Source organism: Canis lupus, chromosome X, assembly GCF_011100685.1.
Source record: "Canis lupus familiaris isolate Mischka breed German Shepherd chromosome X, alternate assembly UU_Cfam_GSD_1.0, whole genome shotgun sequence".
Taxonomy (NCBI): Eukaryota; Metazoa; Chordata; class Mammalia; order Carnivora; family Canidae; genus Canis; species Canis lupus.
This window is the reverse complement of record NC_049260.1, coordinates 96,092,567-96,119,512: the sequence shown is the minus strand read 5'-3', so window position 1 is coordinate 96,119,512 and position 26,946 is coordinate 96,092,567. Positions and strand designations below refer to the sequence as shown.

The window sequence follows — 26,946 nt, the reverse complement described above, 5'->3', positions numbered from 1 at the left end:
TTATGAGAGACACACAGAGAGAGTTAGAGACACAGGCAGAGGGAGAAGCAGGCTCCATGCAGGGAGCCCGACGTGGGACTCGATCCCGGGTCTCCAGGATCACGCCCTCGGCTGAAGGCGGATGCTCAACTGCTGAGCCACTCAGGCATCCCAAAAATCCAATTTTTGTAAAAAATGTTCTAATCTGGTATAGGAACATAACAAGGTAATTACAGGAGAAATGACACGATGTCTAGGACCTGTTCTAGAATAATCAAGCAAAAAGGGGGAGGGAAGGGGGGAGATGCCAGATCAAACAAGATGGGCAAAATATTATTTATTAAAGCTGAATGTAGAACACCATGGGGTTAGCTATGGTGTCAGTTTGAGATTTTCCGTAAGGGAAAGCTTTTTTTTTCCCTTAAGGTTTTATTTATTTATTTGAGAGAGTGAGCAAGAGTGTATGAGTCAGGGAGGCTCAGAGGGAAAAGCAGGCTCACCGCTGAGTGGGGTGCCTGATGCCTGGCTTGATCCTGGGACTCCAGGATCATGACCTGAGCAGAAGGCAGATGCTTAACCGACTAAGCCACCCAGGTGCCCCATGAGAAAGCTATTAAAACAAATTTGGGGGAGGGGCATCTGGGTGGCTCAGTGGTTGAGCATATCTGCCTTCTGCTCAGGTTCCCCCCCCCCCCCCCCCCCCCCCCCCCCCCCCGCCATCCTGGGATTCAGTCCTGCATCAGGCTCCCCGCAGGGAGCCTGCTTCTCCCTCTGCCTGTTTTACGAATAAATAAAATGTTTAAAAAAATTTTTTTGGTGCCTTCTCTGGGGCTTGAACTCTAAGAGAAAGCTTTGAATATTCACATCTTTATCAATATTCATTGAAAGTGTAGTTGACATGTAAGAAGAAAGGTAGACTGCATTTAAATTGCTTGCTCAAGATTTGTTATGGTAACCGTATTATCTCTTAGGAGAAACAGGCCAATCTTTGTGGGGAGAGGGTGTTATTATAGTTCATCTTTTCGTACATTTTAAAAACAGGCACTTATATAATTTTTTGCATGTACAGAATTCTATAAATTAATATGAAAACAGATGTCTTTTTTATTTTTTAAAAGATTTATTTAAGAGAGTGACTAGAGGGGAGGGAGAGAGCTCGAGGAGCAGGGGCAGGGGCAGAGGGAGAAGCAGACTCCCCGCTGATCAAGGAGCCCAATGTGGGCCTCCATCCCAGGACTCTGGGATCATGACCTGAGCCCATGGCAGATGCTTAACTACCCAGGGGTCCCACTGTCTTTTGTAACAGGACATGACTTGATGTGTTCCCTCATGTCTGGCCCAATGGCAGAAAATATATTTAGGTTTCATTTTAGTATTTTTCAGAGGGCTATTTTGTTTTTTTTTTCTGAGAAAGTACAATAAAAACAAATAGTAAGATATCATCTTAAAGAATAGTACTTTATTGAATAAGTTTTATTCACAGAAAAATAAGCTTTAATCTATGATGACTGCCAGATTATACGGTGGAAAGCAATTTTCTTTGTTTTCCATATTGATGGAAAGGTTTCTACTAAACAAAAAAAGTCATAAAATTATATTCACAAATATAGCACTCTATCTCAAAACATTTCACATGATTATTCACAACACTAATACAATGACATAGTATTCGTCATTCTGTCCGGTTAGATAAACTATAACAGTAATGAAAAAAATGCAAAATCTAACAAAAATTACATTAAAGCCTTTATTACATCAACTTGAAAAGTCAAATTTTTTACTAAGCATAGAGAAAATGACAAAATATACTTACACAGTAATTTTAAATGTTGCATTAATGATACACAATAACAACGTAGGAAATGTCAAAAAAATCTATATGCACATCTGCAAACTTTAGTCTTCAAAATAGAATCTTACCACCCAAAACATTAACGTAGTATTGTACAATTTGAAGATATATGTATTTAAGATTGTCCTACTGTATTAGTCATAAAGTGTCATTTAATATGTAGTGAAAGTTATGGTATAAAAGAAAGAATAGTTGAAAAAATAAACATTTGAGACCTCCCAGGGGAGGTAACTCGAAGTTTTTCACCTTCAAACTATGTCCCAGTCTGGGCTGCCACTAATTAGCTAGACAGCTTTGAATAAATCACTTCACCTTTGAGCCACAGTTGTCTCACCTGTAGAACGAGGGAAAAGAATCAGATACTCTCTAAGGTCACTTCTAGCTCTGACACTCTAGGATTCTAGTATGCGTTAGTGAAATTCACATTGTGCTAAGAGTCAAATTGACACTGATTATGAAAGTGGGAATAAGCCAATTGTTTCTATTAGGAAAGCTCACCTGAATTTGATAAGAATAGGGGTTTTTTTCTCAAAGTTTTAAAAAAGGAACTTAAATATTTTCAAAGACCTGACCTATTTCTTATAGTTTACATCTTAACTAGGAGAAACACCAAAAAAGATGAGTAAGGGTCACTGAAAAGAGTCATCATCTAAGTTTTTGCCCAAATTTCCAGTCAAGGCAAACCCATGAAGGGTGAGAGAGTGCTGGGAAGGGAATGGTATTTTTTTAAGATTTTATTTATTTATTCATGAGAAACACACAGAGAGAGGCAGAGACAGGCAGAGGGAGAAGCAGGCTCCATGCAGGGAGCCCGACGTGGGACTCGATCTCGGGTCTCCAGGGTCATACCCTGGGCCGAAGGCAGTTGCTCAACTGAGCCACCCAGGTGTCCCAGGAATGGTATTTTATATACGGGGTTCTCCCTGAACTCTCATGATTTCATAACATAGGTATTATTCTTATTTTAGAGATGAAGAAACAGCTCTTTTTTAAAGCAGACTTGGCTAAAAATAACTACATCTGTCAAATATCCCCTCTTGTTTTTTAATTTCTCTAATGGGAATGAAAAGCCTACCCTGTTCCTCCCGCTCCGCCACACTTTCCCCTCATATTCAACACCTGGGTGATCAGGAAATTATGATTTGGGCCTAAAGAGTACAATACGTGCACCTAATGCTGTGGTGGTAGTCTCCATTCAGAGAGTTCAAAACACCAATTTTATCCACTAAACTGAAAACGGGGGGAAAAAAAACCCTACCAAAATTTAAATAATGTAACAACAAAAAAGATCAAAGCAGGGCCAAATCACATTATATACACCCATTACACCTGCCCTACCCCGTCTTAGCTCCTAACCAAAGGGGGGAAAAAAACAAAACCAAAAACCCAAACCTAGCAGGAAAGGCAATACAAAGCCGTTGATTAATAAATTGGGAGTTTATGCTTTATAAACATGAAACCTATTTTTCAAAAAAATTAAAACTAGGCTTTTGATCAACACACCAAATTATTATGAATAAAGATGACTACTTATTACCAAACAACTTGACTCATTGCATGACTAAAATGTAGTATAAAATAGGCGGTGACTTCAAAATCTTTAGAGTGAACTTTCTAACAGAAAAGGAATGTCTACATGTAGATACGGAGAACTATTTTGGGAAAGAGGGAGGCACAGATTTGGATCTCGTTATATTTTTGACCTTGCAAGTAATCATTTTTTGCACAACTAAATGGAAAGGATCCAGTGCTTTTTATAGTGAGAACACAGACAAACATTGGTAAGTCTTAAAAAAAAAATGTGATTAGAAGTTGGAGTGCTGAGTGATTTCAGAACCTGAAGCAACAGCATTTCTAAACAATTCTTAAAATAAACTTGTTAGCCACATCAGCTTCATGCATTACATTTCACAACTCATGGGGAGAAAAAAGGTCTTTCTTAACTCCAAACATACAAGTTTTAAAAGAAGAGTTTTAATGAACTGAAGCTCCCAGAACAGGAAAAGCCTTATGTTAAAACAATTCAGTCCTTGGCCAACAACTAGATTGAACTAACTAACTGACTGGGAGCTGACGTGTTCTGGAAAACACATTAAAAACCTTTAAACAACCTTAAAAACCTTAAAAACAACAACAAAAAAAAAAATTAAAAAATAAAAATAAAAACCTTTAACACATTTCCCCCCTTGTAATTTAAATCCAAAGCTTAGACTATGTATGTAAAATTTAATTTAATGAACATTTAGTGGAAGTGCAAAGGTAAAAAACTGAGAGTTTACACAAAAAACTGGGCAGTCATTTAATTTCAAATATTCTCATTTAAATTTGCAATGCTTTAAATGACTATCACTTAAAATATCATCAACAGAGGTGAGGAGAACATGACAATACTCTCTTAGAAAATACAATGAAAATAGAATTTTTAGTTTCACTCTCAAAACATTTCTCCACAGTACAATGCCTCACTCACCTCTATAATGGGTCGTTTTAAGAATCTTGTAAGTAAACCCTGGGTGTTCTACGAAGCACTTTTAAACTGTTTTGGTTTTTTTTAATCTATATTGACTCTTATTCAAGTTTTATTTCCTTTTTAATACTTAAACAAGTATTCTTGTTTTGTCAGTATTTTATAATTTCCAAGAGATTTTAAGGATCTTGAGAGAACATTTATTTAAGAAGTATCTACTACTATTACTAGTCAAGGAAACAATTTAGGTAAAGACTTGACATTTTGTCCTATGTACATCTTAATTATCCTAACAGTAAAAACGCACATGAAACTTTAAGGTACAAGATATGAGAATCTTAACATGGAAAGCTGTCACTATAACTACAAGCAGTATACAAACATGCTTCTACTTTTTCCTACATAAGCTGACAGATGTTTAAAATACTGGGTTAACAAAGATCTTTTAGTAAAGTGACTTAGGCAGGCTTAAACTAGCAAGGATTAAGGATGAATCCTTACTAATTAATTGGAAGATCTGAGACATATTTTATATTTCATTTTACAAAATCAGGAATATTTATTTTGAAACAAGAGAAGACATGGTCTACCTGTCAGAAAACTACCACTCAGAAATACTTTTCATCCACAAAGCAGGAAATACATAAAAACATTTAAATTTCACATTGGCACCAAAAAGGTTAACTGCTCTGCCTTCTTGGATTAGAAAAACTAAAGCTGAGCAATAAGTAGTTTTGCAGGCGTTTGAACATGCCTAAGCCTTTAAATCAGTAAAATACTTTCTAAAAATTCTGATTACAAAAGTAATATATACTTATAAAAAATCTAAACAGAACAAAATGAAAAAAGTAGAAAGTGAAAGGCCCCTGCAAATCCCCTCTGGGACTGACCCCCCCACCCCCCTCAAGAGAAACCACATTTAACAGTCTGATGCTTTATTTTTCCAAATATTTTGTTCTATACATACAGAAAACACACACACTTTCATCTGGCTCATTCTATACACAGTGTTTTGCCACTTCAGTTTATACTCAATGTATCTTTGACATCTTTCCATGATGTCATGATAGAGTACCATCATGGTACTCCATTAATACCCTTTTAACAATGGCAAAATCATTTTTAAAAATCACCCACCGAAGCACATGTGTATAATTTTAAAAGAGAATGGACAAAATCCTAAAACACAAAAACAAACATCTAAAAATAATCGGTATCTTTCCACCAGTGTGGAACAGTTCATTCCTTTTCACACAAAACAAATTATGAGATTGGGGAGATTAATTCTAATCTCCACGTTTACACAGAATGCTCCATTTGTTAAGCCTATATGAAAAGGATGAAAAATTCAGTTAACTCACACTTAGAAACTAAGTTAGTGTAGTACAAATACAAATACACATTGTGATCAATTACAATATGATGCTTCTTAGTCTAGATTTCAATTGAGTAAAAAAAAAGATATATAACATCGCTAATGTCCCCCCAAATCCAGAAATTCAAATTTTAGATTACAAACAAGAGCACTGTAGTTTACATTTTGTCTACTTGGTAGCAAATGCTAATGGCATTCGATGCTAATTAAAGTCGGTTCACATCACACACTCAATCAGGGTAACGAGAAGAACATAATGCGCCTAACTGTAGAGTGAGATTAAGACATAAAAATTTTTTGCTTGAAAGTAATGACTGTATAGCACATGGGACATTTGTCAACTGCTTCAGCACATTGTTTACAAGTGACCAGATGTCCGCAAGGAATGAAAACCACAGCAATATTTCTATCCATACAGATTTTGCAAAGCTTTTCCTCTTGCAGGAGTCTGAGCTGCTCTTCAGCACTAATCTCTGCACAAAGAGAAAAGAAATGTGTTAATTTTAGACTTTCTTAGTTGTTGAAATGCATTGAAACAACGAGAACCCCTACTATGTGCCAGGTGCTAATCAAGGCCTGGGAGACAGGATGAGTCACACGTGACACCTGCTCTTCAGTAGCTTGCAGGCTAGAGAGGAGGGCGTGAGCTGAGGCTGTGGGGGAAGCACAAAGTACAAAGTGATAAGTGTTATCATAAAGTTACGTACAAAGTGCTCGGGGATGAGTTGAGAGAACAAGTTCTTCTGTTCAGATGAGTTGGGGAAGGCTTCACAGGCTGGCAGCTGCAGGGCAGGGGGCCAGGGGAAGTGGAGGAGTGACATTTATTTATTTATAAGCTTTTATTTAGTTATTCATGAGAGAGACACAGAGAGAGAGGCAGAGACACAGGCAGAGGGAGAAGCAGGCTCCATGCAAGGAGCCCGATGTGGGTCTTGATCCGGGATCCCAGGATGTCACCCTGGGCCGAAGGCCGTCGCGCAACCACTGAGCCACCCAGGCGTCCCTAGGAGTGACATTTAAACATGGCCAACAGGGGACGCCTGGATGGCTCAGTGGTTAGTCTGCTTGAAGATTCTCTTCTGGGCAGCCTGGGTGGCTCAAGTGGTTGTGCAACTGCCTTCAGCTCAGGGTGTGATCCTGGACTTCTGGGATCGAGTCCCACATAGGGCTCCCTGCATGGAGTCTGCTTCTCCCTCTGCCTGTGTCTCTGCCTCTCTGTGTCTCTCTCATGAATAAGTAAATAATCTTTAAAATAAATAGATAAGTAAATAAACAAACATGGCCAGCAACTTACCAGGCTGAGAAGCAAGGATTAGGTAAAAGAAGTGACATATGGGAAGGGCATGGCTTACTCCAGATACAGAGGGATGGATCTGAGGGACACTTCTGAGGCGGGACTACTAGGATTTGGGGACTGATTAGATGTGAGAGGTGAGGGAAACAAGAGTTGATTTTAAGATTTCTAGTGGCTGACAAGAGGATGGTGATGCCAAAAAGAAATATAGGAGGTACTGGTTTGGCATTTTCAAGTTTTCTTTTTAAGATTTTATTTATTTATTCATGAGAGACACAGAGAAAAAGAGAGGGAGAGACACAGGCAGAGGGAGAAGCAGACTCCATGCAGGGAGCCTGACGTGGGTCTCGATCCTGGGTCTCCAGGATCACACCCTAGGCTGATGGTGGCACTAAACTGCTGAGCCACCCGGGCTGCCCTCAAGTTGTTTTTGAGGTGTTTGCAGGGCATCTATATGTAAATGTCATTGGACAGTCACGTCTTGAGGTCAGAAGTAGTTAAGGCTAGAGACAGAGATTTGGGTGACATTAGCATATAGGTGGCACTAAAGCACTTGCTTAATTCAGCCTTTCTCAAACTAGGTTTTGTGACGTGTTAACAAACATATCACAGAAGTGTGTTTCGTGGTGAAAAAGAACTCTAATAACAAGGGCGCCTGGGCAGTTCAGTCAGTTAAGCACCTGACTCTTGATCTCAGGGTTGTGAGTTCAAGCCCTGTGTTGAGCTCCACTCTGGGTGTGGAGCCTGCTTAAAAAAACAAAAGTATAATGACAACATCATCAACAATGGCAGCAGTTAACAGTAACACAGCACTTACTACTATGTGCCAGGCACTATTCCAGAGGCATTATATATTTTAACAATCTTTGTAGGCCAGTGGTTTCCAAATCTGGTCTCACATGGGAATCACTTGGGGCATTTTTAAAAAAGATTTATTTATCTATGTAAGAAAGAGGGGCAGCAGAAGAGAATCTTTTTTTTTTTTTTAGATTTTATCTATTTATTCATGAGAGACACAGGCAGAGGGAGAAGCAAGCTCCATGCAGGGAGCCCGAGACAGGACTCAATCCCGGGACTCCAGGATCATGCTCTTAGCTGAAGGCAGATACTCCACTGCTTGAGTCATCCAGGGATCCCAGAAGAAAATCTCAGCAGACTAACTGCTGAGCCATGAGATCATGACCAGAGCCCAAACCAGGAGACAGGTGCTTAAATGATTGAGCAACTCAGGCGCACTTGAGGCATTCTTTTAAATGATAAATGACTAGGTCCCACTCACTAAATCTAAAATTTCTAGGGTTGTTTTTTGTTGTTGTTGTTGTTGTTCTGAAATTACAGTATGCAAAATAAAGAAGATATGGTTTTATACAGCAACAACAACAGCAATAATTTCTGAGATGGCACACACTGGTATTTGGCAACCAGTGCTGTAAAGTACAGGTCAATACAGTACAGTGTATGTCCCCTCTTAGAAAGTCACAATGCATGTCCCTATTTAACTACAGAGTTCCTCTTTCTTTTTCTTTCTTTCTTTTTTTTTTTGTTTTTTTGGTCCTTTTTCATGGCATCCCTTTTTAACATCTGGGGAACACTGTTTTCAAAACAAGTTTGGGAACAGTGGTTGACTTTTATTCAACAAATATTTACTGAATACTTAACTAAGTTCTAGGAACTGGAGATACAATTAACAAATATATAGGCCCCAGGTCCCTAATCGTGCATAAACAAGTAGGAAACACAAATAGACAGGAAATTATATTAGAGTGTAACGATAAAGGTAATTTAGTGTGTTATGGAGAACACAGGAAGGGTTTGAGTTGTGCGTGCACACAGAAACAGAAGGAAATTATACTTAAACTGGGTCCTCAAGGATGAGGAGGAGTTAACCAGGAAAGATGGAGAGGGGTCTCTGGGGGACAGAGGCAGTGGGAGAAGAGAAAATAGCACAAGCAGGCTCTAAGGGGAGAGGCAGAAGCAGGCCTATGAGTGCAAGGGTAAGGCTTGGGGAGGGACACAGCAGGATGGGAGGCGACAGAAGGTTAGCAGGGTTCCGACCATGAGGATTTGGCAACCCATGTAAAGGAGTTTGGACTTGATCCTGAGGCACTGGTGGCCAGTACAGGGTATTAACCTGGAGAGAGAGAAGAGGAGATTTGTGCTCTGGAGAGGTATTCCTGACCAAGGGTGGAGAGAAAGTATTATTTAATCTCTTTCTTCTTAAAAAGCAACCTCATGGGCATAGTCAAAACTGTAAGCTCAAACATGGAATGCACCTGCACTCCGATGTTTATAGCAGCAATGGCCACGATAGCCAAACTGTGGAAGGAGCCTCGGTGTCCAACAAAAGATGAATGGATAAGGAAGATGTGGTTTATGTATACAATGGAATATTACTCAGCTATTAGAAATGACAAATACCCACCATTTGCTTCAACGTGGATGGAACTGGAGGGTATTATGCTGAGTGAAGTAAGTCAGTCGGAGAAGGACAAACATTATATGTTCTCATTCATTTGGGGAATATAAATAATAGTGAAAGGGAATATAAGGGAAGGGAGAAGAAATGTGTGGGAAATATCAGAAAGGGAGACAGAACGTAAAGACTCCTAACTCTGGGAAACGAACTAGGGGTGGTGGAAGGGGAGGAGGGCGGGGGGTGGGAGTGAATGGGTGACGGGCACTGGGGGTTATTCTGTATGTTAGTAAATTGAACACCAATAAAAAATTTAAAAAAAAACATGGAATGCATCAGAGATAAGATAATGCATCTATCTGTCCTCAAGCTTGGTCTGATGTGCGGGACAGAAAAGAACCATTCTAAAATAATGTTATGAATGCTCTAACAGCAGGGCAAGTAAAGAATAGAAAGCTCCGAACTCAGCTATGGGTACTGGGGAAAGCTGGAAAGAATGAATTCTATGTGGAGCCTTGAAGGATGAGTTCACAAGATGGATTTAGGGAACTGGGAGTGGAATGGGGAATGAGACTAGGTACACAGACAGGGAAAAGGCAGTTGGGGCAGAGGTAACAATGGAAGTAAAGGGATGGCACTGTAAACTGATTTAAATTATAGGAAAGCATGTAACCAAAAAGTCAGACTCAAGTACATATTCATTCTCTCCCCCCCAAAAAAAGAGGAAAACAATTAAGAAATTTACACATTACTTGTGGATGTGACTCTAATGAGTAAAAACGAACACTAGACTGATCAGTTACCTAGAAAAGTTGAAATTTATAGAGAGAAAGAATGGTGGTTGTCAGGGGCTCGGGGGAGGGGCAACGAGGAGGTGTTGTTTAATGGGGACAGTTTCAGTTCTGAAGATAAAGAGAGTTGTGGAGACTGGTTGCACAACAATGTAAATGTACTTAACACTACTGTACACATAAAACTGTACACATAAAACATTTTTTAAGAGGAACACTGGACCACATGTCAGGAAACCTGATTTTTCTTCCCAACTATCTGAGTGATCTTTGCCTACAGCACATCTATACTTCAGGGTTTTTTTTTTATTTTTATTTATTTATGATAGTCACACAGAGAGAGAGAGAGAGAGAGGGGCAGAGACACAGGCAGAGAGAGAAGCAGGCTCCATGTACCGGGAGCCCGATGTGGGATTCAATCCCGGGTCTCCAGGATCGCGCCCTGGCGCCAAAGGCAGGCGCCAAACCGCTGCGCCACCCAGGGATCCCTATACTTCAGTTTTCTTACTGAAGTAATGAAAGTTCTTATATGATCTTTCAGGTTCATTTTGGTTCTGATGGTTTGTGATTCCATTTTACAGACCACAGTGGAACGAAATGTCAGGCCTACCAAACAACTGTTATCAAGTTTTTCTACCTTATTTCAGCCTTATGTACAGCCACTTACTTGACATGGTGAGGCTGTGGAATTAGATTTTACCCCCTGAGACCAATACTTTACCTCTGACAATTATTTCACTCAAACCTTAGGGCAAATATTGGATTCTACATCCTTTACTATAGCACCTTTCCCTTTCTACTAATTAATTAATTAGAGAGAAAGAGAGAGAGCATGCAAGTAGGCAGAGGAGCAGAGGGAGAGGGACAAGCAGACCCCACACTGAGCATGGAGATCAACACAGGGCTCAATCCCACGACCCTAAGATCATGACCTGAGCTGAAATCAAGAGTTGAACGCTTAACCAACTGTGCCACCTATGCACCTCATCTTTTTTTAATATTTATTTATTTGCGAGAGATAGCATGTGAAAGGTGGGGGGCAAAGGGAGAGGGAAAGAGAAACTCAAGCAGACTCCCCGCTGAGCATAAAGCCCATTGCGGGGCTCGATCCCATTACCCTGAGATCACAACCTGAGTTGAAATCAAGAGTCAGATGTTTAACTGACTGAGCCATGCAGGTGCCGCAGCATATTATGTGACATTTAAAAAGAAAGATAATATTTGGTACTACTTTTAGAAGATGATTTACTGGGGTATTCTGTCAAATAAACATTGGGATTAAAGCTAGTACTGAACCTAGGATTTCTCAGTAAGCAACAGTAACACCGTAGTGTTTCTAATAATCTCCACCTGGTTTACCTCAATTAGGCCCACCTTCTATTTTGTATAGAATTAAATGAGTCTTAGTGCCAATCTTTACTCATCAGCCCTTGGAAAGAGGAATAGGAAGCAGCCCTGTGTGAGAAGATAACCTGTATCAATTAACTTTCCTCTCAATTTAGTGAGACCAACAAGAGGTCAACTGATAGAATTGCAACTCCTGCTTCTGAGAGCTGCCCTTTGCTTAGGCCCTCCATTCCACACCATCCTAGCTTGTAGTCTCAATGATAATAGGAACCTTCATCGACTCCTGCTGGATAGAAAACATGCATTCCCTAAAGCACTCTGTCCCTTGTTCTCTCCCTATTGCAACTCACTAAATCATCCTGTTGCTAACAACACCTTCAGGTATAAAAACTAACACCTATATTTGTCAAACTTGAGTCATGGTTAAGATGCAGGGGAAAATGATACAATCACTTGTATTTCTATTGCAGTAGAAAGATGACCAAGTCAGTGGTGCATTTTATCATCACTAAGACAAGAGAAGCTATTAACTGGTTTTAAATAAATGTACACATAGGAAAAGAGTAGTAAGCTTTCTGCTGAATGTTTTACATCAACTGACGTAATTTAAGAATCATGAATGTTATATTGTTTTGTGACTGATGTGACTGTTTTAGAAGTGTTTGAAATAACAAAGATCAAAAGGGTCTATTCATCTTTTAATTTTTTTTAAGTAAGCTCTATGCTCAACATGGGGCTTGAACTCACAACCCCAAGATCAAGAGTTGCATGCTTCTCCAAGTGAGCTAGCCAGGTGCCCCAAAAGGGTCTTTAATGTAAAACTAAATAGTAAACTTTTAGGTTTATTAGCACTGGGAGAATTTTCAACTTTTGGGAGAGGTGGTCAAGAGCTCAGAGAACGACTATAACAACGTACATTAGTACCCAAAATGTATTCACAGTTTGAAACCTTTTCTTTAACCTTTGGTGTTGCCATCAAATACTATAGTTGCTTTCATCCCTAAAGAAGGAACTTGTATTTTTTATCTTTTTTTCCTAAAAGGACTTTATATGCTTCTCTTGCACATTATTTAATACACTTTTTAGGGGTACCTGGCTGGCTTAGTCGGTAGACCATGGGACTCCTCATCTCAGGGTTGTGAGTCCAAACCCCCCCTTGGGCATGGAGCCTACTTAAAGAAAAAGTTTAATACAGTTTCTATATATGATTTAAAGTATATCAGGGTTCCACTCATCCAAGCTCTATTTAGTAATATGATGCTCTTACAGGTTTACATCACATGAAAAGTTACAGAACACTCTAAAATCTGTTTCAGCTACAAAACTTATAGATTCCACACACAATGGTAACAGCCTTCATTGTTCTTTATCTAAATTAAAATACAAATCCACATGTTAAATAAATAAATCAGGGGTGCCTGGGTGACTTGCAGACTCCCCATTGAGCACAGAGCCCAATGCACGAGCCTGATCCCACCTGAGATGATGACCTGAGCCTAAACCAAGAGCTGGAGGCTCAACTGACTGAGCCACCCAGGCACCTATCTGATCCTTGATTTTGGCTTAGGTCATGATTCAGGGTCATGGGATCAAGCCCTGCAATGGAGCAATGGACTCTGTGCTCAATGGGAAGTCTGCCTGAGATTCTCTCTCTCCTCTTCCTCTGTCCCTTCCCCACTATGTGCTCTCTAAAATAAACAAATAAATCATGACAAAAATAAAATTAAATCAATAAACCAATGGATCTTACTTAGATCCCGTTTAGAACAAATCAACTGTTAAGAATGTTTTAAGACAATGGGGAAAATTAAAACCAACTGATTTTAAAATGATATTACGGTATTACTGGAAATACTGTTAAGTGTGGTAACAGTATGTCATAGAATAAATATATCCCCCCCAAATTCATATTGAAGTCCTAAACTCCCAATGTGATGGTGCTCACAGATGGGCCATTTGGGAGGTAATTAAATTTAGATGAGGTCATAAGGGTAGAATTGCTCATTATGGAATCAGTATCTTTTTTTTCTTTCTATTTATGTATGTATATATTTTTTATTTTTATCTTAAAGATTTTATTTTTATTTATTTATTTTTTAATTTTTATTTATTTATGATAGTCACAGAGAGAGAGAGAGAGAGAGAGGCAGAGACATAGGCAGAGGGAGAAGCAGGCTCCATGCACCGGGAGCCCAACGTGAGATTCGATCCCAGGTCTCCAGAATCGCGCCCTGGGCCAAAGGCAGGCGCTAAACCGCTGCGCCACCCAGGGATCCCAAAGATTTTATTTTTAAAGTAATCTCTACACCCAACATGGAGCTCAAACTCATAACTCCAAGATCAAGAGTTGCATGCTTTACCGACTGAGCCAGCAAGGTGCCCCCATATTTATTTTTAAAGTAAATTCTATCCCCAATGTGAGGCTCAAACTCGCGACCCCAAGATCAAGAGTCACATGCTCTACTGACTGAGCCAGCCAGATATCCAATGGAATCCATGTATTTATAAGAGGAAGAGAGACCAGAGTGTGCTCTCTCTCTCTCTCTCTCTCTCTCTCGGCCATGTGAGGACACAAAGAGAAGGCAGCTATCTGCTAGCCTGGAAGAGTTTTCATTAGGAACCATACCTGCCGGCACCTTGATCCTGGACTTCTCAGCCCCCAGAAATGTGAGAAATAAATGTCTGTTGTTTAAGTCTATGGTATTCTGTTAGAGTAGTCTGAGCACAGTTTAAGTAACTGCTTAACACACAGTATGTGTGTTAGATTATGTTAAGAAAAATCAAAAAAAAAAAGAAAAATCCTTATCTGTTAGATTTATATTAAAGTATTTAGAGGTAAATGATATATAGGATGCCTGGAATTTTCTTTTAAATACCATAGCAAAAAAAGTTGGGGAAAGAAATGAAATTAATTGGAAAATTGTTGATCATTATTGAATCTGGTTTATCATGAGGGTTCATTGTACTGTTTTATTCACTTTTGAGTATTTTTGAATTTTTTATTAACAACAATATTTTTTTAAATTTTATTCATTTATTCATGAGAGACACAGAGAGAGACAGAGAGGCAGAGACACAGGCAGAGGGAGAGGCAGGCTCCATAAAAGGAACCTGATGTGGGACTCGATCCCGGGACTCCAGGATCATGCCCTAGGCCGAAGGCAGGCGCCAAACCGCTGATCCACCCAGGGATCCCCCACAAAAATTGTTTTTTAAATGAAGATTTTATTTATTTATTTAAGAGGGGGAGAGAGAGAGAGAGAGAGAGAGAAAGAGAGAGCACGAGCATGAGTGGGAGAGGTTGAAGGAGAAGCAGACTTCCCACTGAGCAGGGAGCCCAAAGTGGGGCTCAATTCAAGGACCCTGAGATCACAACCTGAGCCAAAGGCAAACGCTTAACCGACTGAGCCACCCAGGCACCCCTATTAACAAAAAGTTTTATTTCTTTTTGGTGGGCAGCAAAGCAAGGTTTATTGAGCAATAATAAAGTTTACTTAATGATAGAATACAAAGCTCCCAAAGAGGGAAGGCACCCGAGAGGGTTGCCCTTAACAAAAACTTTTTAAAAATGTTTATTCTAAGAGACATGTGAGAAGGAAAAAGTGAATGGGCCACCAAGTCATATAAAATACTATCTGTAATGAAGTACTGTTAAGTGTTTCTTGCTTTTTAAAAATAGCCATGTATACCTTTTTGCAATGAAGTCTGGCTTGATTCATCTTGTGTATGGTCTTTCTGAGCACTCACTAGATCTGAAACCAGAGCCTCAAGTGATACATAGTTGCTCCCAGATGTCTGAATTTTTTCCTCCATTATTTTCTTAATGTCCTTGAAACTGAATCCCATTCGTATAGCTTCTTGTAACATAGGATTTTGGAAGATGGCATCCTCTGAAATGAAAATTGGTGAAGAAAAAGAACACAGAGTTTAAACAATTATTTTCATTAACACAACTCAACAGCAAAGTACAGTTAAAAAGAAAAAGGTAAACAGCAAGTAGAAAAACAAAAAACAAACCAGCAAATGAAAGCAACTTTGGGAAGAAGATTTTGAAATATTTAAGCACTGAAGATTCTTTCAGAATCTTAATCATCGCAAATACAGTATTATTTTATAGTACTATTTTTTTTAAAGATTTTATTTATTTATTCACAAGATACAGAGAGAGAGGCAGAAACACAGGCAGAGGGAGAAGCAGGCTCCCTGGAGCCTGATATGGGACTCGATCCCAGGACCCTGGGGTCAGGCCCTGAGGCAAAGGCAGATACTCAACCACTGAGCCACCCAGGCACCTCTATTTTATAGTACTATTGAGATTAATTGCTCTAAAGGCTGAAGAAATAGTGCAAGATTAGGTAAAACCAGTAAGAAAAAGTTAAGCACTTCAAAACCCAGAACTTTTTTTTTTTTTAATTTATTTATTTATGATAGTCACAGAGAGAGAGAGAGAGAGGCAGAGACAGAGGCAGAGGGAGAAGCAGGCTCCATGCACCGGGAGCCCGATGTGGGAATTGATCCCGGGTCTCCAGGATCGCGCCCTGGGCCAAAGGCAGGCGCTAAACCACTGCGCCACCCAGGGATCCCCAGAACTTTTTTTCAAATCAGTTGTATTCACAACTAACCTAAGTATGTAAAGAGTGGATGTCTTTCTCAAGTCACTAGCAATTATTCTGGAAAAATCACAGGAAATAGGGGGAAGTCCCAGTCTCTGACCCTGAATGTGTGAGTTTCCCATCTCTGAGACTTAGTTTCTGCAGCCCAGGGGAGTGACAATAAAATGAATAGAAACTCACTTTAATGGTACTCAAAGTAGAAATACAGGTTATGTAGGGAACTGATAAAGAGGAGACTTACATTCTCTGATTCATCAATTCTATTCTCAAGTATCAAAAATAAGGACAAAGGTTCATCAAAAACATGCACAAGAATATTCACAGCAGTGTCATGTATAACAGCCTCAAATAGGAAATAACTCAAACATCTATCACCAGGGGAATGGATAAGTAAATTGGGATATTGAAACACTACAGAGCAAGCAGAAAAACGAACTATTGCCACAGAAACATAGATAAGTCTCACAGATCTGATGAACAAAATGTCATCGTAATGATGGACCAGAGACAAAAGAATACACTGTATGATTACATTTCTAAGATGTTCAAATCTAATCTATGGTTAGTCAGAACATAAATCAGGGACAGATATTGATTGGGAAAAGGGCCTGAAGGAGTTTCTGGCCTGGCAGAAATGTTATTTTTTTAAAAAGATTTTATTTATTTATTTGAAAGAGAGAGAGAGAGAGAGAAAGCACACTAGCAGAGGAGGGGCAAAGGGAGAATCAGACTCCCAGCTGAGCAGGGAGGGGGTGGGGCTCAATCCCAGGATCATGACAGGAGTTGAAGGCAGACGCTTGGCCAACTGAGCCACCCAGATGCCCCTGTTCTATATCTTGATTTGGCTGATGACTACACAAATAAATGCATGTAAAAATTCATTGAGTTGAATACTTAAGTCTATTTTAAGCATTTTATTGTATATGTATTATACTTCAATAATTTTTTTTAAAAAGAGGAGCTGGAAAGGGATTTGATTATAAGAAATATTACATAGTAAGTAACAAAAGTAGGAAAGTACCTTAAGATTTTTTTTTAAATTTATTTATTTATGATAGTCACACAGAGAGAGAGAGAGAGAGAGAGAGAGAGAGAGAGGCAGAGACACAGGCAGAGGGAGAAGCAGGCTCCATGCACCGGGAGCCCAATGTGGGACTTGATCCCGGGTCTCCAGGATCACGCCCTGGGCCAAAGGCAGGCGCCAAACCGCTGCACCACCCAGGGATCCCAAGATTTCTGTTTGATAAAGAGAACACTGTTGTATGGTTATAATACAGATAAAAGACCATTTATGAGACTACTAAAGAATCTGAATGAGAAATAAGGGCAGAAAGTAGGGCAGAACCAGTGGATTTTAGACAATATTAAAAAGGCTGAATTCATCAGACCTGGTGGTTAATTAAATGTAGAGGGATTAAGGAAAGCAAAGAGCTTAAAATGGCTCAAATTACTGGGCGACCTTGTGAACTATTAAACTATTAACGAATGTTGGGGGGGGGGGCGTGCAAAGAACAAGCCTGGATTCAGTCTGAGTGATTTTTAGAAATGCTGAATTTGAGCTGCTTTTAAGATTTCCAGGTGGAGATGTCCAGAGGTCAGCTGGACATCACTCTTTCGTGGTTCTACTTGTTTTTTTTCCCAGCTTGTTTTGCTGGCTCCTTCTGCTCACCTGATTAGACACTGGTGGTTCCCTTCCATTACCTCAATGATCCCCTTTTTAACAATCTCTCTGGATACTTGCCCCACTACCACAATTTTACCCTTATTTATGAGTTCCAGGTTTTAAGACCCACCTACTTGGATACCCTGCAGGTATCTCAAGCTTACTTTGCTGAAAATCAAAAGCATGGGCAACAGGATATCCATATAAAAAATAATTAGAAGGGCCCCCACTTTACACACATACAAAAATGAACTTGAAATGGATCAAAGACCTGAATGTAAGAGATAAAACCATAAAACTTGGGGTGCCTGGGTGGCTCAGTTGGGTAAGCACCTGCCTTTGGCTCAGGTCATGATCTTAGGGTCCTGGGATCAGGCCCCACAATTGGCTCCATGTTTGGCAGGGAGCCTGTGTCTCACTCTCCCTCTGCCTGCTCCCACTGTCTGTTCTCTCGCTATCTCCCTGTCAAATAAATAAAACTTTTTTAAAAAGATTAAAAAGTAATAAAATTATTAGAAGAAAACATAGATGACCTTGGATTAGGCAATGGTTTCTTAGATATAGCCCTGAAAGAATAAGCAACAAAAAATAAGATAAATTGGATTTCATCAAAATTAAAAATTTATATACTTCAAAGTATATCAGCAAGAAAGTGAAAAGAACGAGTGAAAATATTTACAAATCATATATCCGACAAGGTACGTAACTGTAAAAATATTAGAATATATAAAAAACACTTACAACTCAATAACAAAAAAATGAATAACCCAACTAAAAAACGGGGAAAGGCGATGAAGAGACATTTCTCCAAAGACATACAAATGGCCAATAAGCACATGAAAGGATGCCCGACATCATTAACCATCAGGGAAATGCAAATCAAAACCACAATAGGATACCACTTCACATCCACTAGGATGGCTATAAAAAAAAAACATACAAGGGGTGCCTACGTGGCTCAGTTGGCTGAGCATCTGCCTTAGGCTCAGGTCATGATCCCGGGGTCCTGGAATTGAGCCCCGCCATTGGGCTCCCTGCTCAGCCAGGAGCCTGCTTCTCCCTCTCCCTCTGCATGCGCACTCTCTCTCAAATAAAGAAATAAAATTTTTAAAAAACATATACAATAACAAGTGTTAACAAGGATATGGAAAAACAAACTGGAATCCTTATATACTGCTAGTGGGAACGTAAAATAGTACAGCCGCATTGGAAAACTGGCCATTTATCAAAAGTTAAATGTAGAGTTACTACATGACCCAGCAATTCCATGCTGAAATATATACTCAGGCAAATTAAAAACCTATGTCCACGCAAAAATTTGCACACAAATGTTCATAGCAGCATCAATATCATTCATAAGAGCCAAAAACTGGAGACCCAAATGTCTACCAACTGATGAGTAGATAAACAGAACATGGTATTATCTACACTAAGGAAACTTTTTCTACCATAAAAAAAGAATGAAGTAATCATGTATAAGTACCACAACATGGATGAACTTCAAAGCCACATATTATGATTCCATTCATATGAAATGTCTAGAATAGGTACATCCAGAGAGATAGAAGTAGATGAGTAGTTGTCTGGAGGCTGAGGGGGAAGGGGCAGCAATGGGGAGTGGCTGCTAATGGATACAGGGTTTCTTTTTTGGGATTATAATAATGTTCTGGAATTAAATGGCAGTGATGGTTTGTTCCACAACCTTGTGAATTTACTAAAAACCACTAAAATGTACAGTTTATAAGGGTGAAATTTTTGCTACATGAATTACACATCTCAATTTTATTTTATTATTGTTTCTTTTCATATCTCAATTTTTTTAAAGACTTATTTATTTATTCATGAGAGAACGGGGTGGGGGTGGGGGGGAGACACAGGCAGAGGGAGAAGCAGGTTTCCTGCAGGGAGCCCAATGTGGACTCAATCCCGGAACCCAGGATCATGCCCTGAGCTGAAGGCAAATGCTCAACCACTGAGTAACCCAGGCATCCCAATAAATGATTTCTTAAACTTTATTATTTATGCCCATTTCAAAATCTGTATCAAATATTATCAAAGTGGCTCTCCTTCTTAAGTATATTTATGAATACTTATAGTTTTCTCTTGTCTTGTAACCCTTAAGATACCAAAAAGATGATGGTATAAGGAATGGGGAATCAGCAGACATATTCTAAATTACACTTTCTACTATTTTTGAAACATGATGCCTAAGCTGGAAATGAGATCCACAGTGTGATGCAGATTTCAGAAGACCCCGTTAATAGTCCCAGTTCCACTAATGATTTGTAAATGTAACTGTGGGCGGGTCACTTAACCTCCTGGTCTCTGTTTCAGCATCTGAAAAGTGGAGATAACAATATCATCTTTGCTTAACATAGTATCTTTCTGGATTTTTAAAAAAAAGATTTTATTTACTTATTCATGAGAGACACAGAGAGAAGGCAGAGACATAGGCAGAGGGAGAAGCAGGCTCCATGCAAAGAGCCCGATGTGGGACTCCATCCCGGAACTCCGGGATCACACCCTGAGCTGAAGGCAGATGCTCAACCGCTGAGCCACCCAGGCATCCTGGTATCTTTCTGGCTTTTAAAGATGTTTATGATGAGTAAATAATCTTTGGGATAAAAATCTCTACCTTTCTATAAGGTAAGAGAAGATAAACTGAACCATGCCCCTCTGTGAAGAAACTGGGGGAGGCTCAAGAATGGCATGGGATAAGGAAGCAGGTAGGGCCGACCATGGTGATGGCACATTAGTACAGCACTGGATTCATGGTCCTGGCTAACTCAAGAAGTACCTGGGACAAAAATACACTTATCTCTCTTCCTTTGGGGATTTTAACAGAAATGGCAATGGACAGCCTATAGCTGCTCCTCCTAAGCTTGGAAAAGCTAACTGCACAACCGCCATAGGAATGTCCTTTCTTAAAATTTTATTTTTACTTTACTATAATTAGTATCATTTTATGTAATGTATATAATTATATAACTTATAATATAATTTAGTATAATTTAAATTTTTCCAGTACAATTAATGTACAGTGTTACATGAGTCACATGAATGTTCTTACTATATAAATATCTGACTTAAAAATTTTTTTAAAGATTTTATTTATTTATTCATGAGAGACACAGAGAGAGAGAAGAGAGACAGAGGCAGAGACACAGGCAGAGGGAGAAGCAGGCTCCATGCAGGGAGCCTGAAATGGGACTCGATCCTGGGTCTCCAGGATCACGCCCTGGGCTGAAGGCCGTGCTAAACCACTGAGCCACCTGGGCTGCCCTGACTTAAAATTTTTAAAAAGATTTTATTTATTTATTCATGAGAGACAGAGAAAGGGGCAGAGACATAGGCAGAGGGAGAAGCAGGTTCCCTGTAGGGAGCCTAATGTGGGACTCGATCCCAGGACCCTGGGATCATTACCTGAGCCAAAGGCAGATGGCTCAACCACTGAGCCACCCAGCTACCTATAACTGACTTAAATTTATAGGCACTTCCTAATCCTTAAATTTATAGCAATCTCATCTCAAATAAATCTACTTTGATTATCTTGAAAAAATAAGCTTATGTCTCTACCCTATAAAAAAACAACTGTAATAAACTGCTAATGAAATTAAAAGTATATTTATTTTAATGTACATACTTACCAATTCTTTCAGTTAATGACCGTGTTCTTTCAGCAGTTCTTAGCTGAAATAGAAATATGGACTATAAGTTAGAATTCTTTTTGGTAGAAGATGATTACCTCAATTTGAAAAGTTACACTAATCATGAATTTATAAATTGGCTTTATTCCAATTCAACATATGAATGTTTGCAAGAGGCATAACCTGATGAAGCTAGAAGGAAGGTTTTTTTTTTTTAAGATTTTTAAAATTTATACATGAGACACACAGAAAGAGAGAGAGGCAGAGACACAGGCACAGGGAGAGAAGCAGGCTCCATGCAGGGAGCCTGATGTGGGACTCGATCCCAGGACTCCAGGATCACGCCCTGGGCTGAAGGCAGGTGCTAAACCACCGAGCCACTCAGGGATCCCCACTAGAAGGAAGTTAAAAGATCATCTAACACAATCCACTCACTCTATAGACAGGGCACTGAGTCTCAGGGAGTTTAAACAACTCGATTGAGGCAAGGGAGCTCATGGTAGAGCCATAAATGACAACTCTGGCTTCCCATTCTAGTCCATGGCTCTTCCCACATGGTACCAATACCTTAGCCATCCCAGGCTGCCATCAATTTAGACACGCTTCTGAGATTTAAAATATTGCCTTTGGAAAGTTCACAATTATTTATGAGTATAAAACACATTATACAAAAGTCTAATTTCAGAAAGTTGAGGGATTAAGTATTTTAGTTCTTCAAACCCATTTTTATTTACAGTGAGTTAAATCAATCAGCTTATGGGGATTCCTCTTTCACAAAGCTACTTCAGGTTAAGAAATAACAAGCATTCGGGATCCCTGGGTGGCGCAGCGGTTTGGCGCCTGCCTTTGGCCCAGGGCACGATCCTGGAGACTCAGGATCGAATCCCACGTCGGGCTCCCTGCGTGGAGCCTGCTTCTCCCTCTGCCTGTGTCTCTGCCTCTCTCTCCCTCTCTCTGTGTGACTATCATAAATAAATAAAAAAATTAAAAAAAAAAGAAATAACAAGCATTCTTCAAGATCTCCCCTTTAAAGCCCACCATACATTATTAATTTAAGATACTATACTGTGAATTTTACACCAAGAAATCATTGCAAAACAAATTAAATAATATTTTATATTCTACAATATGTGACTTACCACTGAATGGGTTAAATGAATATTGTTTATATATTCTTGTCCCTTCTCTTCTAACAGATATTTACACCTAAACAATTAAAAGAAGGTTAAACTTTGGTAGCTGATAAATCAGTAAAGTATAAATACAGATATCTCCATTATCTTAATTCCATTAACTTCCTTTTTGGTATTTCTAAGAAGCTGCAAAATGAAATGTTATTTAATCTCTACCAACTGTCATTTCAAAGTTAAAGAAATACGTTCCTTTGTTATACTACTCTTTGGTAATCTTAGGCAAAAAATAACAACTTGAGAACTTCCAACCTTAAACCAAGTTATTAAATTTAAGATTTAATTTTTTAAATAGTTTAATTTTGTTTAGAGGATTAACCAACTACACACTCTGAAGGAACTCCTTAGGCTTTCAACCTTTCCTTTTAAGGCTTTTTAAGCTTAAGATTTATTTTCAAACAATCGCTCTGAAGTTTTAAATTGTACTAGTTTGTAGGTCAAAAATTTTACATCACTTATATGTATGAATATTTTTAAAGAAACAAGATGACAAAGAGACAGAGTATGTTATTATCATTCTAAGATGCCACTGATTATAAGAAGGATGATTATTTTATGTACCACCGCTGCCAATTAAATTATGACCCACCACCAGATGTATCATTTCAAAAATTTGAAAATGTGAACAATTGTGTGTCTTATAATCAGAGAGATACAGTAAAATTTGCTAGGGGATGTGATGGGTTCCAAGGAAAAAATCCTTGGCAACAAGGGCTCTCCCGTGGTCATTGTGAAAGAGCCTACTTCTAACAACAAAACTATATATTCCTAATTAGTGTTTAGAAATAGAATAATTTGAATGTCATATATATAACATATAAGCAATGAATGCTTTGGTCACCAGAGAAGGCTTAGGGCCTTTTTTTTTCTATAAAGTAGGTGACCCCATTTTTATAAACTTGGTGTGAATTGCAAGCCATAGTGAAGGCAAAAATAGTTAGGTGAAAAGTTATTCAAGATTTTCCTGACTGCAAAGTGTCTAACTTGCCTGTTCCTAAATAAACATTTAAATACCTTACCCTGGAAACCACTTAGCATGTTGTTCCCAAGGGTCTTCACTGGGCTTCCAATCAGTTAGTCCTCCTCCACAGTGAAAGCATTTTACTTTATCACCATCCCCTAAGAAGAGACACAAGTAAAAATACATGTATTTGTGCAATTAGAAGCCTATGCAAAAATGCCCCTTTAACACCATGAAATTAACCATTTTAAATTACATGAGAATCTCAGCTTCAAAGACGACATTCAAATTCACATTTAAATAACAGCCATGACTGTTTGAGGAGGGAATACACACTAAATTCACTGATTCAATTTGAGGTATTTTACAGAAGACAAAATAAATTGACCAATTTTTATGTGAAAAATTAAAATTGTTATCATTTGGGTCTACCAATACTACACTTTTTCAAACTGTGAAACTTTAACAATAAGGCTCAGGTTAACAAAATTACAAAGTAAGTTTCTCTAGGGTTATAGCTACATGACACTAAACAAACCTTCAAAATTGCTACAGGATACTATGTGAATAAAATATTGAAATAACTAATATTTTGTATTTTGGCACTACTCAATCCTAAAGCTAATGAGTCAGATATATGATGGTATAACTTTTCTGAATATTCCTGGAAGTCATCACACTAAGGGCCCTTCCTGACAAGTTTACAGTAGTCCATTTGAGAAGTGCTTATTTAAAAAAAAAAAAAAAAAAAAAAAAGAGAAGTGCTTATTTGAAGCAAAAAGGCATACAGGGCAGCTTTCAAATATAAACTCTATGTACAAAAGGCAGGTATCAATTTTAATATCAGCCAAACTAAACTCTCTAATGTTAACTCTTTTTATGAGGTATAGAAAGAATGCATGTGATACATGTACTGAGCACATACAGTAGGTGCTCAATAAATTATAGTTTATATTACTGTCAGACCCATTCTTCTATCTGGGAGATCTATCATCTTTTGCATGTAATCCTTCTCCAAAAAAACAAAGATAAATATAACTCACAATATAGTAGTCCTTTTTCACATAAATGTAGTAGTTACACTGCAAATTCAACATAAAGGTTCACAGATTAATCATGCCAGCCTTTATTTACCAGTTCAGGGGGCTAAAGGAATCCACTTTTTAGGGGGACTGGGATAGTTGGAAAGTTATTTATTAGCCTGGTTTTATAATAAAGTTTACCTAAAGAATAAAATCCAGCTCTTGCAAGTTGCTCCTTGTTAATTGAACACATCCACATCCGAAAAGTAACGATCCGTGCTTCATAATCTGCCATGGCTGGATTTTCTGGAATACTTGTTGAATTTGGGACGTTCCTATCAGTACTCGCAACATCAGATTCACTTCGAATATTAACATTCCGGCCCAGAACAAAGAAGCAATTAGGAAAGTGTCGCCTGTGTTCTGACCATGCATTATCACACGGTTCCCAATTTTTCAGTTTTCCACCACAACAAAAGCACTGCACTTGATCGTCAATACCTGTGTAGTAGAATCCAGCACTAGCTAACTCTCTTGGGGTCAAGTGGACATAGTCTGGCCAGTTCTGAAATGAGTTTAATCTAGCTTCTTCACTATACATGGCAGGGTTCTCCGGGTATGTGGTGTCTGATATATCTACGACCTGTCCAGTTCTCAAAAGATAATCTGCATGAGTCTCAGATGGTCTGTCTAAAACAAAATGATCTCTGTTTCTCAGATAGTTTTCTGCATTATATTGACCATTTTGGATACCTGGATTTGTAGGTTGTGCAGCAGTGTTTTCAAAATAAAAGCCATTGATAAATCTGCAATTTGGGGATACTTTCCTGTGTCTTCCAACTGCTGAGTCTCCATATTGCCATCTATCTATTGATGCATGACAACTAAAGCACCGCACAGTATCTCCTTCACCAGTATACAGAAAACCAGCTCGTGCTAACGTTGATGCTGAAACAGGACTGCTACTTGGAAAATTAGCAAAAGTTTTTAATCTATTAAACTCTTCTACAAATTCTTCATCCTTATTGATGCCTGCAGGTACACAAGTTTTAGCTCCTTCAAAACTGTTAAAAGTCATCTTCTCTTGAAAATAGGACTTGTCCACCTTTTCTGAAAAGAGAACATTACATTAGAAAATTCAAAATCTGAAACACAGGCAATATAATTTTGATATTAGGAGCTAACAAATTACCTGATGACATAAAATTAATTACACAATCTCTAAAAAAAACATTCTAATTCCAAATACTAGAGCTCTGCATTATATGATTCAAGCTTTATAAAGTAAAAACCAGCATTTTCATTTTCTGGAGGAAAGTAATATTCAAGCAGGTAGAATAAAACTGTTCTTTAATTGATTACTTTATGTAAATATGGAAACTGTGATACAGAATATATTAAAATTATTAACCATGTAAAATTATTAATTAGGAAAAACAAAAGCATAAATTATGCAGATTATTAAACTCTATGCATAATTGTTATAATAGATCATTATATATTCAAGCCATCAAAGTTCAGTTTTTCAATTTAAAAAAAATGTTCAGAATGTTAATGAATTAATTTTTATTATTTCTTTACTTTTCTGCTTAGCAAAAGGTATTTGAGTTTTACTCACAACACTGGTTCCAATATGAGCATCGAGTGTTTAAGAGCACTTGAGTGTTTCTGATTTTCATGCATATGAAAATGGGACTCCTGTAGTCCATTTTCTGTGGGAATTGGATCATTTCGGATGTATATATTACTGCCCTCTAGAGGGTAGCTCAGGAAAGATAGTAAGTATGTATAGACCTTAATTGCAGTAAGTTTTGCTATCAACTTCCCATGGTCGAAAAATGATCTGTTCAAATGGAAGAGAAGTACTACTGCAGCCTCATTAAAATTGCCACATTATAGCTGTGTAACATATAACCGAAATAAAATACTAAAGGAACTAGGTGGGTTATGAGAAGGGTGGCCAGATAATTTATCCTCCAAACCTGGACACTTTGGAAAGTGAAAAATGATGCTACTAATAATTACACTAGGACAACAGGGATAAATCAGGGTTGCCCCAGGCAAACCTGATTCTCTAGAATCTCGCACTATTCCTAATACTGTGTGTGCTCAGTATATGTTTGGCAAAAAAAAAAAAAAGAAAAAGAATGGTCATGATAATTCTGCCTCTACTTCATATGTCAATTAATTGATTTCTTGGGAAGAATTAGCAGCCCTGGCATTATGTTAGCACAATATGTCTTGGAACATCATTTCAGTGTAATAATGTTCAACACAAGTCTTGCAGGGTGGCAATAAACTTCAGTCTTTCCTGGTCTTGTCAATTTACAAT

General features: G+C 38.5%; 1 protein-coding gene across 1 annotated transcript; it reads right to left on the bottom strand.

Annotated features, from left to right (window-relative positions):
- Nucleotides 1-5,939: 5,939 nt before the first annotated feature.
- Nucleotides 5,940-25,700, bottom strand: XIAP (X-linked inhibitor of apoptosis). Its single transcript, NM_001284458.1, has 6 exons — nt 24,816-25,700; nt 23,651-23,750; nt 22,581-22,647; nt 21,442-21,484; nt 15,208-15,408; nt 5,940-6,146 (listed from the first exon to the last, which is right to left on the bottom strand). Exons 1-6 carry the CDS (start codon nt 25,690-25,692, stop codon nt 5,953-5,955), a joined length of 1,482 nt encoding a protein of 493 aa, NP_001271387.1. The 5' UTR covers nt 25,693-25,700; the 3' UTR covers nt 5,940-5,952.
- Between the last annotated feature and the right edge of the window lie 1,246 nt (nt 25,701-26,946).